The sequence below is a fragment of the Vidua chalybeata genome, chromosome 2, assembly GCF_026979565.1.
Source record: "Vidua chalybeata isolate OUT-0048 chromosome 2, bVidCha1 merged haplotype, whole genome shotgun sequence".
Classification (NCBI taxonomy): domain Eukaryota; kingdom Metazoa; phylum Chordata; class Aves; order Passeriformes; family Viduidae; genus Vidua; species Vidua chalybeata.
This window is the reverse complement of record NC_071531.1, coordinates 105,584,797-105,605,026: the sequence shown is the minus strand read 5'-3', so window position 1 is coordinate 105,605,026 and position 20,230 is coordinate 105,584,797. Positions and strand designations below refer to the sequence as shown.

At 38.2% G+C, this 20,230-nt stretch overlaps 1 protein-coding gene across 3 annotated transcripts in view; it reads left to right on the top strand.

Moving 5' to 3' along the window:
* The window catches only part of USP25 (ubiquitin specific peptidase 25), an 88,130-nt gene that overhangs the window by 33,537 nt on the left and 34,363 nt on the right, over positions 1 to 20,230 (top strand). For all 3 annotated transcript variants that reach the window (XM_053969097.1, XM_053969113.1, XM_053969105.1), the window contains 2 exons: positions 4,234 to 4,396; positions 15,934 to 16,020. In XM_053969097.1, the coding sequence (XP_053825072.1) occupies positions 4,234 to 4,396; positions 15,934 to 16,020 (250 nt within the window). The remainder of the gene's footprint in view (positions 1 to 4,233; positions 4,397 to 15,933; positions 16,021 to 20,230) is intronic.

Sequence of the window (20,230 nt, the reverse complement as noted above, 5' to 3'; positions counted from 1 at the left end):
GCAAAATTGCACACAGTAACATGTGCAATGTGAAATGAAGAGCTTGTTACAGGTCATGTCCCCCTTGGTGCAGTGCACCACATTTTCTATGCTTGCTGGAGGGTTCTTTGGATCATTTGTTGCACAAATTCATTTCACAAAGCCATACAAAAATATTCACTGAAGGATCCATTGTATTTCATGACAGAAGGAAGGGAATGGGACTTTGCTTGTGAATGGAGGCAGAGAAGAATGAGGATCTTGAAGGTTTTGGCAGCATTGAGACATTAGATCAACTCAATAATGTAGCAAGAAGCACCCTGACCTGATAGCAAATCATATCAGCGTTGAACAAATATAGGAAGTTCAGAATTCTTGAATCCTTGATCCAAACTGTTCTATCAGTTTCCTTAAGGACAGAGTTTCAGACTGGATTTATTACAAAAAACCAAACCAAAACAAAAAACCCATGCCACTTTGTAGTCAACAACCCACAGAAGAATGTTGGCATTCCAACAGAAAGTGTATGATCTATGCAGAACTTCGCAAAACAAAAAGTAGAACACTGGTTGTCAACAAGTCAAACTACAGGCATTACTTTTGATCTTCTAGATAAAACAAGAAGCAAAAGTCAAATAGGAGGTCAATAATAAGCAAACTTAAACAGTGGAAATGTTTCATTTTTAAAAATGTAGGCCATGTGCATATTTAAGTAGTTTTTGCTGTGGTAGATATTTTTTTCAAAGGTATTCGTAGTGGTTTGGAACCTAATTTGTGCAGATTTTGTTAAGGTTTCCAAGGGAAAATTAATGGAATTTCTTGACTTGTGTAATTAATGTTGTAATGCGCATAGAATTTGTCTTCCTGAATGTAATTACTTTACACTACCTAATGATTGCTGTGTAGGTGTTGAGAGAGTGCATCTGAAATGTCCGAGTGTCCAAACTGAGCATCTCGTACATGGCACGTTTCAAGTCTGTTCCTGTTTCCTCTCTAAATCTAGAGCAATGTGCTTGATCAGTGTATTTCCTGTTGTGAAGAAGTTTCTCCTGTTTATATTACTTTTTGTGGATTGAAAGAGTCTGAAGCTGGCGAAAGAGGGCTTCACTAGGGAAGCCAGTGAGATATTACTGGAAGGAGAAACCAGCTGGCCTGGATTGTGCCTGTGGTACTGCCCCTATAAAAATGAGTCCATGCTGTCAGTGCATAAAGGATGTCCATAGCCCCTGGGCTTTTTTTTTAAATCAGGGTTATTGAAACTGCTTGGGACTCTGCACTATGGTAAGCATTGTGTGTATAGATCTAAGGTGGGGTTGTGGAATATTGTAGAGTCAGGGATATAGTCACAGTACAAATACCTTCCTATGCTCTTCTAGCTGAGTAACCCAACAGAGTGGGCTTTTCTGCAGCATGTTGAGTGGGCTTCCTTAGAGTGTGGTTTGACTGAATCTTTGTGCTGTGGACTTGCCTTGCTGGGGGGGTTTTGCTTTGTCTGGTGAACTCTCTGCAGTTCTGCAAAGGTGCTTGGCGGTGCCCAGCTTGTTAGAGAGAAATAAAACACTGCTTTCAAGCCTCTTGCCAAGCCTGGCACTAACTAACTCTGCTACAGCATTTCCCTCCAAACAGGATTCCAGCCCTTGGAATGTGGGGGAGCTGTAGGTCCCATGAGTTGGGGAGGGGGGGAGATGCCAAACCCTGCAAGTAGCTAGCTGATGGTCTGTGCTGGAGACTGTGCTGTTGTCCTCAAAGGTCACCAAGTGGGGCTTCAGCTCTCTCATCAAAATCCTTATAGTAACTCTCTGGAAGGATGCTTGTTTTGTCAAGCAGTGTAAGATTCTTGATCCAGGTGATGTCCCAAATTTGTGACTCTATGAATGTAAGACAGTGAGCATTTTATGAGATATCCTCACTGTGCTAGTAAATACATTCATTTGTGTAGCATTCTAGCTGATCATTACGTTCCTATTTACTGTGCTCACTGCACTTTATTTCACTTTTCATTTTTGAGTTAACTGCATCACGGTTATCATTATATCTGAAAATTAATTCAGCACATAGAACGTGCAGTTATTGCATGTGCTCTCTGAGGACAGGTAATGTTATAAGTAGAATTAAGGAAAAAACACCATGATGCCTTCAGAAGCAAATACTTTATTAACACATGGAAACACATTTTAGGTCGAGCTAGAGTTCACTAAATCCCTTACCTGCTAAAGGAACACAAATTCAAATACAAAGAAATTTTAGTAGGTAATTAAGCTGATGAATGGTAATACTCATGGGGCCAGAGGACTGTTTCACTTTGAGAGTATTTATTTTTCTGAACTTGAATCTTGAAATACCTTGAAGTATTCTTGAACTTCTGGGGGGAATAAAAAAAGAGAAGTTGAATCTTTTTACCTGAAACACAAGTGGCGTGAAGTAGGTATTGTAATCCTGTTACAAGATAATTTAAATTTATCCCAGTCTGTCAATCTTCTTGTCAGTTTTAAAGGTCCCTTCAAATTAGTTTAAACAAGATTTTAAGCAATTCTACCTGCATGACAAATTATTCGAACTTTGTATGACATTTTTAAATTGATTTTTAATGTCCCCATTGACCAACTTTTGCTCTCAAAGCAGAGATACACAGGTCATCCAACACTTTTGAAGGACAGTATTAATGAAAAGGGAAATGAATTTGACTGTTTCTTTACATTTTGGTAGAAAAAACTATCAGAAAAGACTCTTAGAACAATCAGAGTCACGTTCCATCCCTATGCAGTGTTTGAAGAGATGTCAGAACAGAAGCTCTTAGTGGATTCTATGTCTGTCCTTTCAGTGCTGTTTACAGGGTGGTGTAAAAAATAAATCGATTAATTTGTAGGAAATTACCAGATTTAGGTTCTTTCTGAGACAGATACAAAAGTGGTATTTGTATCAAATGGTCTGTCAAATTTAGAATGCCTCTCTTTTGCTGCATTTTTTCTGAAATAAGTATCAATCACAAATTAGTCGAGCAGTTATCTGCAGTAAGTTCATGTTTCTTGCTAAGATAGCTTTTCTTTCTTTGATAGGAACATAGCTTGAAATAAAGATGTAGGTAGGAAACTGAAAGATTATGAGGAGGGGGGTTGTCTGTTTCTATGTTTTTTCTAAGATGTTCAGACTTTATTCTTTAGGAGCTCCCTTTAATGACCAACCTAAACCTGCCTTTCTTTGGTTCTTAGTGAATCTAGAACTGAGAGGGGGCATCTCTTCCTGCTGCTCAGACTGCTTAGATGCTTGTGATGCAGCCTGTGAAATCCTGTGCTTGGTGTTGGAGAGCAGCTCAGTCTGAGAGCTGGACTGGATGGCTGGGGACAGAGACTGTGTCAGTAGTGCACACACCAAACTCGTGGCTTACGAGTTAGAGAGCCACTGTTACATGACCTCAGTGCATCCATCTCCATCTTTCTATTCAGAATACATCTACCACAAATTGCTTTTAAGGTGTATTTTGTCGCCAGGCTAAGCATATGTGCTGATACAGAAATAACATATCAAATGAGGCTTGAGTTGGAGAGCTTCACACCCATCAGGTCTTACTGTCATGTGAAATACGGGTATTCAGCATAAATCACACAGGAGCAGTTTCCAGCAAAGAAAGTGGTCATTGGAGCATACAATTAAAGCGTTGGGTGGCATTTGAAAAATTGCAGGAAGATGTTTTTCCATGGCTCATAAAGTAATTACTTGCCATGCAAAGTGATTAACACAGTTGCATAAGTTGCAAAAATAAAAACTAAGAAAACTGCCTTTGTTTTTGAAAGTTGTCTTGCTAGCTTTGGCTTCCTGTCAGTAAATGAAAGATTGGTGACTTTGTGCTTCGCATAGCAATAAAAGCATTCGAGGATGAAAGCACTGTACTATTAGTGCTGCCTAAAAATTGTCCATCCAGTTTGAATCTGGTTCTTAAATAATTGATGACTTGTATACATGGCTCTTGTATCTAGAGCTCTCACAGGAGATTCATGCACTCACCGATACCATTTTCCAAAGGGTAATGGAATTGCTGTAGCATAGATAAAAGTAAAATAGCATTTTTGAGACATGCTATTGCGTATAATATAATATATTGCATATATTGCTCAGCAACAATAAGTGAATGATGTCATTATGATGTCTATATTGCTACCTGAATGTATTTTACTACTTGGTGGGGGATTTTTTTGATTTGTTTTTCTGGGGTCTTTGCTTTTTTCTCACATTTTTCCCTCCCTTCTGTTCTCAAAGAGTTCTAGAAGCCAGTATTGCAGAAAATAAAGCGAGTTTAAAGAGGACGCATCCAGAGGTATGGAGTGACTCTCCAAACCCTTATGATCGAAAGCGGCAAGACAACTGCCCAGTAGGATTAAAGAATGTTGGAAACACGTGCTGGTTTAGTGCTGTCATTCAGGTAAGCACTCTTCAATTAGCTGTGTGCATTCTTCACTGTATCTGTTGGAAGGTGAGGCAGCTCATTTTAAGTGAATAATTTAAAATAATCTCTTTTCCTGGGAAGTTTAGGCCACTGCATGAGATGTTTTTGCACATTATTTATTTATTGCATCTCCTAATGTGTCTGTGTTTAAGTGAGATTGAAGTGTAGAAAGTGCTAGAAGCATACATAAGAGAAGTTTCAAAATGTTTCTTATTAAGGAGTTGTTGAAGACAAGGAATTGACTCTCTGAAGATCCTGGGTATATGCAGCTCATTCTGACATCAGTGACAATTGTGTCTGCTACAGACTACCCTCCTCAGGATGAGGATGTGCATGCAGCCTTTTTGAAAGGCAAGGAAGTCTCTGGATTACAGTCTGTGGTTCCCATGGGAAACTTCAATGAACATCCTGACTCTTGCTGGGTCCAACACAGCAGGACACAAGCAAACTAGATTTTTGAAGGGTATGAGGAAGAACTTCTTGGTATGAGCACTGATGGGCCAACTAGGGGTGATGCACAGCTGAATCTGATGTTCCCTGAAAATGGAAGAACTGAAGGTGGAGTAATGTGGGTACTCTTGACTGCAGCAACCATGAAAAAGTAGAGTTCAGGATGCTGCTGGGAGCGAGAAAGGAATAACAGGACCCAGACCCAGTTCGGGAGAGCAGACTTTGTCTTCTTCTAGGAGTTGGTATCTGGGGTTCCATAGGTGGAAGTGCAGAGATGCTTAGGAAAGCTAACAGCATTCCCTGATTGCCAGAAGAGTCCGTTCTGCTCTCAGGGAGCTCATAGCCAAGCTTCACTGCCAAGCATGCAGTGTGCAGGATCTGGAAGCACAGATGGGCTACTGAGGAGACTGGAGATGTTGTCCAGGCATGAAGGAATGGTATTAGTAAAGTGAAAGCTGACCTGCGTTGGTGCCTCAAGGGTTGTCTAGGGTAAGAAGAACAGGTTTTGATGTTATACTGGGCATAAAGGGCTGAGCGAGGAGAATTTTGCTGAATAGAGCAGGTGAGGTACTCAGTGCCTTGCTTTGCCTCAGCCTTTACCAGTGAGACCTCAAAGACCTCAGACCTCAGACCTGTACATAGTTGAGAGAACTCTGAACAAGGATTTGAGTGAGAGATTACTTGGACAAACTTGACCCACAGAAGTCCACAGGACCCACTGAGCTGTGTCCAGTGGTGATGAGAGACAGTGGGAAGAAGTCTTAGCAAGGCAACTCCTTCTCATTTTTGCAAAGTCATGGACAATAAAAGAGGTTTCTGATGTACTTGAGCCAGGCTTTTTAGAGCAGTGCATACTAGGAGGATGAGAGGCAATAGGAGTCTTTGAGATAAGGAAGATGAAGCCTGGATATAAAGAAACATTTTTTCCTATAAAGACAGGCAGGCAGTGGAGGTTGCCCGGAGAGGCTGTGCAGGATTTGTCAAACCTTGGAAAGTATTAAGATACCTGAAAAAAAGCCCTGAGTAGCCTGGTCTGATCTCAGAGGTCAATAATGTGAATAATGCTAGTTAGTTTAGTGTCCATCATCTTCTATAAATTCCAGAGTTGCCTTCCACCATGTACACATAGCAGTTTTGAATATAGCTTTCTTCTTACATGAATACTCAGTCTCACATGATGTTTCTGTCAGTTCATGCTTGCCAGTTCTTGTATCTACTACACTGCAAATCTCTTTACTGAGCAAACATGGTTAAAACTTACTGCTCTTTTTCGATCACTTCTGTATTTTACTTACCAGTGCAAAGTTGGTGAATTTGCAGTAACCTCCCTTCAGGCTGGAACAGATGGTTGCTTCTTGTTCCTCTCTTAATTTTTGATTTCCTCTTTGTTTGTACCTGGACTTTCCATCTCACCTCACTGGTGCTTAGTTAAAAGCTTTTGTTGAATGAATTCTTCTGAAGCTGTCCTGAAATCCCAGTAGACTGGGATTGGATAAATTGGATTACTGTTATGCATGTTCTGCTTGATGGAGGTTTTTGGTTTTGTTAGAGGTGGGTCATTTTGTTTGTTGGTTTGCTTTTCTTTTTCAAATGGGAAGGATTTATTTACCTTGTGTTTAAATAATGCTGTAGATAATGAAATTAGAAAATTGCTTTAATTGTTCTGTGACTTCCCCCCTTCCCACTGAAGTTTTTATGTTCTTGGGCCTCTTTTCTTTCAGCATTTAGGAATCTAACAGGTATTTGAATTTTCTGTGTTCCTAGAGATCTTTTGCTGTTTCCCTTGTTCATCTCTCCTCATTTCCTTATTCCATCGCACGCATAGCTCTTTTTGCATAGCTCTTTTAGCAGAAACATTGTCTTTGTCCTAACAGAAGCAAACATTTTATTTCCATTAAGGTCTTTATGGAGCTAGTGTGACTTGGTGTTTTACCTTCTCTGTGGCATAATCAGATTTTATATTCCTAGCAGTCCCAAATCTAAAGGACTGATTTTATGTGCACTTCTGTTAAAAGCTTTCTATATAGGAAACTGAAAATCTTTAAATAAAAGTTTTTTTGGAAATGTGAATTTTTAATTTGTTAATCAAAGAGAGAAGAGCAGAGGGCAGAGAATGTAAAAACCTATGCTAGACCTATGATCTCCTGTTATTTATACCCAGTGTGCAACTTTATACCTTGAAAACAGATTAGAAAGAGACCTAGCTAGTTCTTATGGTCACCAACCATACCATGTGAAAATCTGTGGTGTCTGGAATTATAATGGCTTGATCCTAAAAGATAGTGAAACTTCTGGAGTTAGGTCTATGGAATGTAATTCAAGCAAACCATTGAAAGATTTATAACTTGATTGAAAATTTAGGTTATTAATAATCTGTCAGCCAGGAAGATTTATGTTTCAAGCAACCATCCCAGGAAATTTAATGCATGTTAATTTAGAACATTAGCTAATACCATACTTATGTATCCACAGGGCAGATTGACTACTTGGGTTGCATTGACTATGTAGAAGTATTTTCTTGCTTTCTTTGGGAGGCTTTTGTAACCTGACACATCACATAGGTCAACAATATCTAAATGTTAACTACTGTCAGTCACAATGATATATTGTGTAATATAATCTAAAACTAAATTGCAAGAAAGAAAAGTCATCATTCTATTTATGGTGTGCTTGTTAAGGAAAAAAGAGATTTTGACATTTTGATGCTTTCCTTTTGCAATGTATGTTTTTTATAGGCACCAATTAACTGACTTAGTGAAATTCAGTCATAAATGTTTTGTGTATTTGCATTAAGAGTATGAAATTCCTGAAGAGATGTTCGTAGTAAGTGACAGCAAAGTCTAACAAGATTCAAACATCACTGGAGATGTTGCCTTTACCCTGTATTTATTTGTGCTGTAGAGAAATAGGCACATGTGGAAGTCATCTTCTTCTGCACAGGAAGAGGGAAGTCTCTCTTCAGAGAGCTCCAAAACAAAGTTTTGCTTTCAACAGTTACATTCAGCAGTGTTAGAATGAACAGTAATTTTTTCCACACAGTGTTACTTCTAAAAATCTGCCTTGCTGTTGAGGACTTCTGACTTGATAATAATGTTAATATAAAACTGAGTCCCCAAGACAGTATGTCAAAACAAAACTTTATTAAGTCATGTTCATTTCTTCCTTACCAGCCAAGAAATGAATCAAGTTCCTCAATATTTTTTCTATCTCTTATTGAACTTATAATAATCCTACATTTGGGACAGGAGTTCACCCATGCATGATTTTGCTACTGTTTAGTTAGATGAACATTTATAAAAGGATCCATAAATCTTGAGGCTTTAGAATATTTCTGTGTTGGTTGTGCATTATTTTTTATTAATTTCTTTAAATTCTCATTATTGTAAATACATAAGTATGCTCTTGAAATAGAATTTAAGATATCAAGTTCTTTAAAGAAACAAAACACAAATATACCACTGTATGTTTTTACTTTTCTGCAATAGATTTAACGGCCCTTTTGTGAAAAGGTAATGTCACAGTTTTTCTTGGCTGTAAGAGTTTACAGCGTGAAAATGGCTTAGAAATAATAAACTTATGGATGTCTGTGGAGTGGTTCCTTCATCCCACGCTGAGCACAAGTTGAGATTTTTCAGGACATGGGACGTAGAAGGCAAGTAAGGACAGGACATGGATATGTTTTTGGAATCATGTCTTAGGCTTGCTGCCTGTGCAAGTTCTCCCCCAGAAGTTTTGGTTTAAGACACTGCACCAGACAAACATTATCATTCGGAGTCCCAAGTGGGTTCTGGTCATGTGGAAGAAGTAATGTCCTGGCAGGACCTGCCCTGTGGAAAAGGTACCATGGGAAATGCCCAGATGGTTCAGAGGATGTCACAGTGTGCAAAGGTAGATTTCTGTGGGAGAAGGAAAGTGTGTGTGGGGAAATCAGTGAAAACTGTATTTTGAATGCTGCTGTTTCCTCTTTCTCCAGTGCCATTCCTCATGTACCATGTGCACTCTCTTCCCCAGTCTCATGATTTCCAGAAGGCCAGGTTGCAGCTTCTCCCTATACCAAATGAGGTATCCTAACAGGACAGCTGGGGCTTGGCATCCCCACACGCTTTCCCCATGAGTTTGTCAAGAGTCAGAGGAGAGATTTTTTTTTTTTTCCCCCAAAAGTGCATAGCTTGCTGAATGAAAAATCTCCAGGGTTGCTCTTTAACTTTTATTTTCAGGGTCCCTAACAGCACTTCTGGCATCTTAATCTGTTGCATTGTGTTTGGGAGCAGCCTTCTTGTTTTCCTAATGTCAGTATATTGGGGGTTAGGATCTCCTTTGATCCTAAACTTTTAGTTCTGGGAAGAAGTGAACCAGTTTGATGGGTGAGAATCAAACAAGTATTTTCTTCCCATTTGGTGGCTCAGCTACTTGCCAATATTGTTCTTATTTAAAGCAGCCTACCACAAGTATCTAAATTTTACATTATTTTACGTTTCTTATTTGTCATGATGGATGGAAAGGATTATGATGGATGATGTGGTAGTGCATTAATACCAAAAAGCCTAGGATTATACTATTAAATGTGCACATTTATACATTGTACATGAGTCCCTTACTTCCCTGGCCATGCAGTGCAAGGTTGTAGGCTGAAGAACAATCAGTGCTCAAATCCCGTATGAGTTAAATGGTCATTGATGGAATATTTTCTTTCCACTATTTACACTGTGGGACAGCCTGAGGCAGGGGTTGGTGGGGGATATGATATAAACTGCTCTGTAGAGTTTCATGTGCAGAGGAGTAATGATGTTGGAAATGTAATTTCTTGTTTTCCACTCCTCTGTCACTCCCTCGGTTTCTCTGAAAAGTGAACCTGTCCCTTCCAAATTCAGTCATCCTGTGATATTTGCTGACAGGGTATTCTTTTTCCTGCTTTTTGTGCTTCTGTAATCTTTGGTTCCCTCAGGTTGCTTGTGTGATATTTTGAATTCTTACTTTACATTTAGTGATTTGTAATATTGCAAAATTTGTTGCGAAGGTATGGAAAGCTTTAGTGGATCATGGCTTTCATTTTGACTCCTAAATAATTGCTCATTTAATTAAAATAAAGGATACAGGATGGATTGTTTAGGTGTGTTATTTAAATTTGCATCACTTAATTTGGGCAAGAAGTTGAAAACTGTAACCATGTAAGGAAATGTTGGCTGTGACTTTTTGTCCTAACAGAATTTTTTTTTCTTGCTTTCACCATGTTGTAGAGAAGTGGTTGGTTGACATTTCTTAGTATGTGCCAAGACACAAGCATAAAGTGAATTCTTCTGGACACATATCATACTTAGCTGTCTTCTGAATTGTAGTTATGTTCTGAGTTTGTTGCTATAAACAAGTAAATGTTCTCTAAATGCAGGCTGGTAATTCCATGGTGAGCTGTTTGTTTAAAATGTTGACTTAACCCAAGCCTGCTAGAGGTCTTAGTTTGACTTTCGAGCTCAAACAGTATGCAAGCTGTTTTCCATCTTCTTCCTTGTTGCACCTCAGCCTTCTGGAGATGTAAGACATGATAGCTTAAAACTGCAATTTATACCTAGCTTTTCAGCAGTTTGGAATGCTAATTGGTTGTTTGTTTATAAATAAAAATGCCCTTTTAGAGGTATGTTCCAAAGCTTTTGACAACTGGGATTGAATCTGTGATTCTCAAATTGGTAAATGTTTTCCTCATCACTACCACTGTATATGTGGGGTGGTTGTGCTGAAGTTCAGCCATCAGGCAGTGCCATATCTGTCTGTAAGGGTTTTTGCTTCAGAGGAGAAAAGAAAAAGACAACTCCTCTAACTATACTTTGACAGTAAAGTTTGAACAGGAACCTGCTCAAGTCCCAGCTTTGAAGCTGCTTTGCTCACTTCCCTTCTGTCTTCTTTACGTGAAATTTTCTAAAGAATGCGAGAGAAGCTTTGGACTGTGACAGATCCTCAGTGTATATAAAGAAGCACAAAACTATGTTTTGGGTGACTTCCTAATTTTCTTAATGCTTGTCATTACTCTCTGTTCTGGAAACAGGATTTACCAATTAACAGGAATAAGACACGAACAGATGGAGTGGGAGACAACCCCAGAGTAAGTTATAAGGAGGAGCAGGGTAGAAGGGAGCATTGTGCCCAACAGAGTAATAGGTGCAGTAGCAGCAAGCAACCACTTTATGGACTTTGTTGTAAGAAAGTACTTTCAAGAATATAAACTATAAAGAAGGAAAAAAAAATCAATAAATAGGAAAAGTCTGCAAAGCCTTAAAGAGGAGAGAGAAGTGATTCTCAAAATTAGAACCAAAGAATGGCCTGGGTTGGAGGGGATCTTAAATACTATCTGTTTCCAACCCCCTGCCATGGGCAGGGACACCTTCCACTAGACCAGGTTGCTCAGAGCTCCATCCAGCCAGGCCCTAAACACTTCCAGGAATGGGACCTGTGTCAGTGCATCGTCTTCACAGTAAAGAATGTCTTCCTAATATCTGATCTAAACCTGCTCTGTGAGTGTGAATCCGTTCCCTCTTGTCCTGTCACTCCAGGACCTCCATCTGTCCTGTAGGCTCACTTCAGGTATTGGCAAGCTGCAGTTAGGTTACCCTGAAGCCTTCTCTTCTACTGGTTGAACAATCACAATTCTCTCAAGATATAGGGATATAGAGTCCAAAAGGCTTGCAAGTTTGTGAGAACTGGACTCAGCTGTCAGCAGTTCATGTTTTTGCAATATGGAGCTTTGGACAGTAATACTCAGAGGCATGCAAGAGTATTAAACCACTAATTTGTGCAATATTTAGGAGTACTTTTACTTTGAACCTTAGCACTTCAAATATTGATAACTAGTAAATTTCAAATTCTTCATTATATTGGAGGAAACATGGCAATGCATGCAGGTAAGACCATATATTCCATAGCTCTGTGTTTTTCTTTGATTTGAGTTATTAACATGAATGTTAACCCTAATAATACTCAATGTACCCCACTAAAACTGGCTCTATATACCTTAAACCACCTAAATAGTTTATAAAGTGAAGTAAGAACATAAATCTAATTTGTCATGTTGGCAGAGGAAAACTATTCCAAATAATATACTTTATGCCATAGATCTCAATTTTTGCTTTTTATTATTAGAACAGTAATGATGATTGCTCTCTGCTTGTAACACAAAATGAAGGTAGAGATAGTCTTGGCTTTGTGGCTTTAAAGAAAAAAAGGAAATAAATAAAGGCCAAACTGAAGTGCATAAAAGGCCCCAAATGACTAAATGAGGAAAATGGGTGTTGTGCTGTGCTAGTGCAGATAAGTTTTCAAGTTATACAAGATCATGTTTAAGCTAAATGCTAGTACCTAAAGGTATTTGTTTAGGAGCTCTATAGGAATACATGCTTTTCTTTTTTCTTGCCAAGAGTTGCTTTTCAGCACTTTTAAGCTCTCCTAGTAAGATATATTTAGTTTTTAGGTTTCTTCCTTCTGTTCTGTCTTCTCTCTGTCCTTCCAAGTTTAACCTTTGCAAATTCAGTGGGAAGCTGTCTCTGTTCATGGTCTTACAAACTTCAGGTTTTCATGCAAACTTGTATGAAGGTGATGCATATTAAAAATGCACAGTTCTTGTGGACTTTTCTTGCCTTTTTCTTGTTGTTTTTTTTTTTTTGTTCTCAGTGCTGGAAACAAATACAAAACTGGTAGTCAAAGAGAAACAAATGTTTTCATCAATCTGTTAGTGAAACAGCTGGGTTTAGTTCCCGATGCTACAAACTTGCAAGAGTCCACCAGAGAGCCCATCTGAAGCTCTTTGCAGCAGCTTGTTGGGTTATCTTGTATCTAGACTCAGAAGAAGTGTTTTCCTGCTCTCTAAGTGTTACTGGTATCACTAACTTTTTTACTTTAGGACTCTGCTGGTGGCTTTTAATGACCTGTGTTGTGTGCCAGGCATTTATAGATTTAATATACTGACTAATTTATATTCTTGCAGCACTAATGCAGCATCACCATTCTTGAATGTTAAGAATTAATTCTTTACTCAGTCAACTTAAATTTTGGCAAGGTCATGTTTGATAATCTAACATAACCTTTAGCAAGGTTATGTTTGATAATCCTAGACTTTAAGGGGGGAAAAAGGGATAAGCAGACTGTTTTAAGGGAAACCCAGGCAACTTGCATTCAGAAATTGTGTTTGAATTCAAAGTAAACATTACTCATGAAAGTGAATGTTTTAGTATCTTACAGTATGGAAGCTACAAGTCTACCTAGTTCTCTCTGGTATGACTGAAAATACATCATAGCTATCTATAGCAGGGGAAAGCCACAATGTCTTGTATTAATTTTTCAGTATTGTTAGTGTGAATGCCTTAAACTGAGACTGGATTTTTGTTCTTGTTTATTCTCATTTACTTTTACTGTCTTGTTCACCCCCCAAAATTGACAGAATACAAGGCAGTATTGTAAAAATCTGTTGATGTTCATGGCAATTTGAATTGGTATAACTTAGCTTGGCTCAATCAAGTTTCTAGATGACAGCTTTTAAATTATTTAAATGCATTGGGGAAAAAAAAAAAAAAAACACAAACCCACCTTGTAGAGAGGTTTTCTTTCATGCATAAGTTTTGCATACTTTAGTCAATTGTAAAGATATTTGAACAAGGACAGTAAATGTGAAGTATCCACCTTATAGATGCAGCCTGTTTTCTTGCAGTGGGACTCCTACACCTTCAGTGTAGCTGAAGCCAAATGCATAAGAGGTGAGGTGCTGCTCCATGCAGTGTGTTTAGAAAGCAAATGTGTTTGGAGCTTTAGGCTAGGGCCAGTGCATGGCACTTGGGCCAGGGACAGTGTGTGTTTTATCTCTTGGTGGCTGCAGAGGAGCAGCTTCTGCCTCATGGACCACTTACCCTGGGTGCAGGCAGCCTGGACAAAGCTGGCTCTGAAAACTAGAAAGCGTTTTGCCTCACCCCTTTCTGGCCTCTGGGTGGTTGGCCTTTGGAGGTCTCTGCTGGGCTTAGGTGAGCTCCTTTTTATCTCCTTAGCTCAGGAAGAATTGCAGGTTCCTCACTGAGATACTTCAGGCACTAAAACAGTTGGTTTCAGGCACTTGTTTACACTTAAAGTGGGGAATGATCTTTTTTAAATGAAGGTAGCAGTTTCTTTAAGTTGATTTAGCTCACTATAGGAGAGCTACAGTGTGACACTGTCCTGTGTGCATTAGTGGTGTTGGCAGCAGATAAACTGTGAGGGTTCTGCTGCATCTCACAACAACCATGCACATTGTAAGCTTTTCTGGCAAGAAGTTTAACAACTAAACATCTTGCATAAGAAATTTTGAATAATACAAGGTTGAAGAAGAAAAGAGCAAAACTGCTATACTTGTGTGCAATTCTCTGTACATAATTTGTGTGTTTATATTATGAAATTGTCCTGTTCAGCTGCTTGGCACTTTGATGGCATTTGGATTAGTTATGGAGAGAATTCAGCCTTTGGACATTATATTTCAGCAGCTGGTTTATTTTGTAGCGTGCTGAAGACCCACCAGTGGAATGCTGTTACATCATGAGACATAACTTCAATTAGTATCAGCTTCTAGACTGACACTTGAATTAAATATTAACATTTTCTGTGCTTTGAGTAAGTAAACAAAGGACTCTGTTTTAATCGCCTCTCTACAAGGATGGATAAAAGGGGAACATGTATTTTGAACAGCAAAATAAGAAAAAGGTTTGACTACTCAGTTGTCTACCTTGATTCAGCAGGGTCAGAGAGATCTTTTTTGGCTGATGTTTTTGATACTTTTTAAATCTAAAAAGAAATGTGAGAGTGGTAACCTCTTTGTTTTGTTGGGGATACTGTATACTATGGGATATGGAAAAAGGTTAGAGTCTGTATAGGCTCTTTCACAAGGAGAATCAGGAACATGGCAATATTTCACAACCTTTTTTTTTCCTACCAATATGTTCTAAATTACTGGAATAAGTACAGAGCCTCTTCACAATTTGTGTTTCACTTATTTGGCACTGTGGTGTTGAAAACCTATTAAACTGATGTGATCTGTGACTTAAGTCTTTACATGGGTAGGACAAGTTCTGGGATCAAAGTCTATTCCTGAGGTAAGCAAACTCTGCCTTTCCAAAACAAGTAGCTAACATATATGATAGAGTGGGAGGAGTGTTAATTATAGATTGGAAACCCAAGAAAGTACAAATAGGAAGGCAGATCTTTCTTGTACTTCTCTGATGAGCATGTTTAAGGTACTTCAGACTTTTCCTCCTACTCTGTCTTCATCAAAATGCTCTTCTGTAATGAAGTGATTTTTAGTTAAGATGATTTTTGTCTGTACAGAAAAGCAGCGATGCAATTCCACAAGTTCTGAGGCCTCCAAGTCTCAGCCCAATGTGTCAGACTTTTACTGTTTGCAGCCCAGAGTCATCTTGCTCTTGTACTCTCTTGGCTCCAGGCTCTGTGTTACACTGTGGAGTTCTTTGTGGGTGCCTGCAGTCACCTGTTTTGCTGTCCTAGACAGACACCTGTCTATTCATGTGTCCATAAAATGGGAATGCTATCAGTCCCTTACCTGCAAAGTTGTGTAACCCAATTTCCTTACACTAATGTGCATGCCTCAGATCTTGTGGGAATGGGAAGAGAGGACAGAATGCAAAATGTTCAGCTAATACAAGTGGAATTAGGTTGGACATGCAGAGATGTACTCTCTGCACTGAGGAGTAGATGATAGAGGGCCTACAAAATAAATTTTAGATGGCTAAACAATGTTTATGTCATTTTGAAAACTGACAGTTATACAATTCATAAAATTCTTGTTGTAAAATGTAATTTGCCTATTATGTAAAATTATTGTTCCTTTTATGTGATTAAGTGCAGAGATATTTTTTATTACGCTGTTTTCTTGGCAAAAGTAATTGTCTTCTGGTGAAAATATGTTTAGCAATACTCTGCCTTCTGAAACAAAACTTAACATTGCATATGTTTGACACTTCATTTGTTTTGCTAAGGCTTATTTGGAAGAGTTTTGTAATGTTTGTACGAGTGCTTAAAGGTTTTCTTAATTTTTTTCTTTTCAGTCATTATTTAACCTACTGGAGTTTCGAAGACTAGTTTTGAATTTCAATCCTCCTGCAAATGCTCAAGATTTACCCCGAAACCAAAAGGTAAAACAAAAAGCTGATTTCCTCTTGTGGCTGATGAGGGCATTTCTGTCTTGTACTTGAATTTTGCACTGTTCTCTAGCTCACATCAGCGTGGGTTTTAGAGGTCATTGAGCTTTCATTTATTAGCTTGTCTCTTCTGGCTTTTTCAGGTGGTGATTATAAGTATAAATTTTCTCATGCTTTCCGTGGTACTCATATAGGATTAGGGAGGAGAAGGCCTTGGCTTAGGTTGCTTGTGGCTTCAGACTGGCAAGGGGAAATGGTCGTGGAGTGGGGGACAAAGATCAGGTTTTCTTCCTTCATGGGCCTCCTTTGAGGACAGATGCAATGGGGGGGCCCTGTGGTTTCTATGCTATGAAATGGGAAGGAAGAAATTGAGAAGGAGGTGCCTTTATGAAGACACCTGGTTGCCTGATTTTTAGCAAGGTCTTATAGAGCAATGAATTTCTGCATATCCAGAAATCAGAATCATAGAATGATTTAGGTTGAAAAGAATCTTAAAGATTAACTACTTCCAACCCCTGTGCCATGGACAGGTGTACCTTCCACTAGATGTGGTTGCTCAGAGCTCCATTCGAGCTGGCCTTGAACACTCCCAGGGATGGGACATCCACAGCTTCTCTGGGCAACCTGTGCCAGGGCTTCACCACTCTCACAGTAAATTAGACTATTGCCTGTTGCCCCTTTCTGTCAGATTTAAAGAAGCAAGTGTGTTGTTCTTAGTTGTTTGTCCCTTCAGGATTCTCTGGAATGTTCACTATCAAAAGTAAGAGCTGTAATTAGAGAACCAAAAGAAAACAGAAAAGAGAAGACAACGTCCATTTTCTAAACCTCTGGGTATGTTCCATAAAAGGGAAGTTGAATGTTCAGTCAGGCCTGGATAATTTCTCTCCTGCCCTACCCTCTTCTTTCCTCACCACATTCAAAGTACAAGAGGTCACTTTTTTTGGTTGGAAAGCATATTTGCATTAGGTCATGAGATGGTGTGAAAAGAAAACATGGGTAATGTTTGCAACACAAGGTAGGGATGGGGCAGTGTATTTTAATAAGAAAGATAAGTCATGCTTTACAAATAGTTGTATTAAAGTTTTTAAATTTTTATTTTTAGGTAGCCTTTCTGCTCAGTATTTAATTTTTCATCATGTAATTTTATTAATATCCTTCAGTACTCAGAAATTCTATGTTCATTTTTCAGCACGTAAAAAGCAATTGGCATCTAAAAAGTGGTACGAAATAGCTGATAACAAGCTGTTGTCTTCATAAATATCTTGCTCAAGCATTGACACTTGCAGCCAAATGACTTCAGCTGTTCCAAAGTGCTTTATTTTAGAAATTCTGGCCATGACAGACAATAAGTTTGTATGAAATAATGTGACACCAGACAAGTGGATGGATTTGGGCAGAAACCTTGCATTCTGACGGCCTGCTAGAAAGAATCTCTGGCAGTAGTTGGTGTCCTCTCCTTTCTTAACTTACATTCTGGAATGAAGTAACATTATTACTTGGTGTACTCATCTGTCTTACCTACAGCTGAAAAAGGATTGAGGAGAATTTAGGATAAGGGATCGCTGCACTAGTTGGAATTTAGATGCATAGAAGACATAAGCATGCATATCCCCAAATATGGTGTCTTTATTTGTTTGTAAGTGAAGGCAATTAGAGGCAAATTGATTCAGAGTTGTAATATAAGTTACCAGTTGACAGTAGCAAAAAAAGTAAAGCCCTGGAATTTACTTCCAACTGCTTACTTATTTTAAAATTACTTTGCTTCAGTTTTGTTTTCGTTTTTATTTTTATTCCTGTATTAACTACCATATGTGACCAACATTCTCCAGGATCAAATTTCCTTGCCTAATAAAGGATATGTTTTAATAATCCCAGATTTTGAATAATTGGGTTTACATCCTGTTGTTCTTCCAGTTGGTGGGAATTAGAGTTTAATGCTGGGGTCATGACAATCTCTTGATTTAGAATTAAAGCATGTGGTTGTACTTCAGGGAATATTGCAGAACAGGGTGTTGGTTCTTTCCCATCAATGTATTGAATCCAAATGCTATGAATAATTAGGCATGTAAACTTTTTAATCCAGAAGTGATTGGTATAAATTTTTACTTGAAAAAAACCCCAAACAAACAATAGCCCAAACTTATTTGTCTCTGCTAGTTGGGCTTTGAATTTCTGGATTTGGGCATACACTTGAAATCTTCAGTTTGATCTTGCTCTTCTTAATTTGAAAATAATTTGTCTTCCTTGGTTTCTTTCTGTAGAACAAATGCAGTTTTCTGTAGTTGCTGCAGCTTCTTTACTGTCCCAGTTCTCTTGGACCTTGCTGTCACATGAACAGATCTTTTTGCTGTTCACACTGAGACCAGCTAAATATTTGGCCTCAGTAATGTCTTCAGGAAACATTTTATTATCAGAGGAGAGGGGTTACTGCACTCCAGGTTAGCACATCCTTCCGCCTATTCTGATATTACTGAAATGTTATAATTATCTGACTCTCCTGGCAAACTGATTGGCCATAATGAATGTTTGCTGTGTATTAAATATGTAGACTGCTTTAAAAGCATTTCTAATAATAAATTATTCCGTCATGTGTTAGGAAATTATTTATGCAGCCAGGATAGGTGATAAAATGGAAAATGTCTTAGATTATGAGATTTCCATACAGTGCTTACTTAAAAACTTACTTTAATATTTTTTTGTGTTGGTGCATGTACAGGATGCTTTAGAGGTGAGAGCAGTATGCTGTGCTGTGATCACTTGATCAGTTCTTTGTTTTGATGTGCAAGTTCTTTCGTGGAACTCAATACCTTATCTTAGGGATTGGTCCACCTTATTTTGAAGATTCTAGGTTTGTTCTGGTCAAGGATCATGTCTCATGGATTAAATTGAGCTTTTTCAAAAGCAGCAAGGATTTCCCTAGTTTTAGAGAACTTTGGTAGCCTTTGTAGATATTTGTTCTGAGTAATACTACTTATATTGGTAGGCAGTTTTTCAAGCTAAGGCTACAAGTACGGCTAAAACTCAGCCAAAGTTGTAGTGTAAATTTGGGTAATGCAATGATGTACTATGTACATTATAATAATGCCTATGTACTTCAGATTTAACAAAAAGAAGGTAAGATCTAGAGAATTCTGTGGTTAATAATTTATTTTATGCATATGAACTATCACTGCTATTGAAGCATCTTCATAAAATGTATCTAAAAGTTGAAACTCCTTTTGTTTTAATAGAACACTTTAAGAAAACAGCAAGAAAAATACAACTTTTGCAATTTGTTTCCTTCTTTTGTTATATAGTGCTTTAAGTATCTAAATGGGAGACTGATTTTGTTCTTAAATTAGGATGATTTGATGCTGAATTAGGGTGGCACTTAAGTGCAGCCTTTTCTGTGAACGGTGTTTATGACTGGCGGGTGTTTTGCAAGGTGGACTAGAAGAGCAAGTTAAATTCAGAGATTTACACGAGTAGAAGTATTTCCTAGATATTATGTGGAACACATTGAATTCACTGTGCACTTTTGAAATCTGAAGTAAACCACATTTTACATACAAAAAGCTTTATGCCTCCTGGATTGACACAGGAGTGACTAAACAAGTCTGCTGTCTGATGAGCATGTGAAATAGTTTGTCATCAAGTAATTCCAGTTTGACCAGTATCAGACATCTGTGCTGACTTTGATACTTTGTTCTAAATACAAGTGGATATTACATGGGGTTTAATTTCACAAGTATTTGCCAACTATCTACTCAGGAGTAGATATTCAATCTCTGCAGCATTTGTAACCTGTGATTTAATCTATGGTATTTGTGTTCCAATTTATTTGTTTTTCATCATGCAGACAGAAAGTATTTCTTCTTTTCTGGAAACCAGCAGAAGAATGCCATAGTCACATGAACTGTACTTCAAAATTGGGTGGCAAGGAGAGCAGGCTATTTTACTTGTGTCAAGAGAAATAATAAAGGTTAATGTAGACTTAGAAGTTTAGTCTTCAGTGAAAAATAAGCTTAAAAAAGGTGCTGAGTAGTGTGTAGGCTCACAAGAAATTCTTCTAGAAACACAGAGGAATACTGATTTCAATAAAATAATGCCTATTGTTGCAGGGCATTACTTAAGGCTTTGTAAGTCTCGAGAGGAACATTTCTGTCCTAAATACAACTCTGCTTGTCCAGTTGTCAATTCAGGCCCACTTCAAGACAAACAGTAT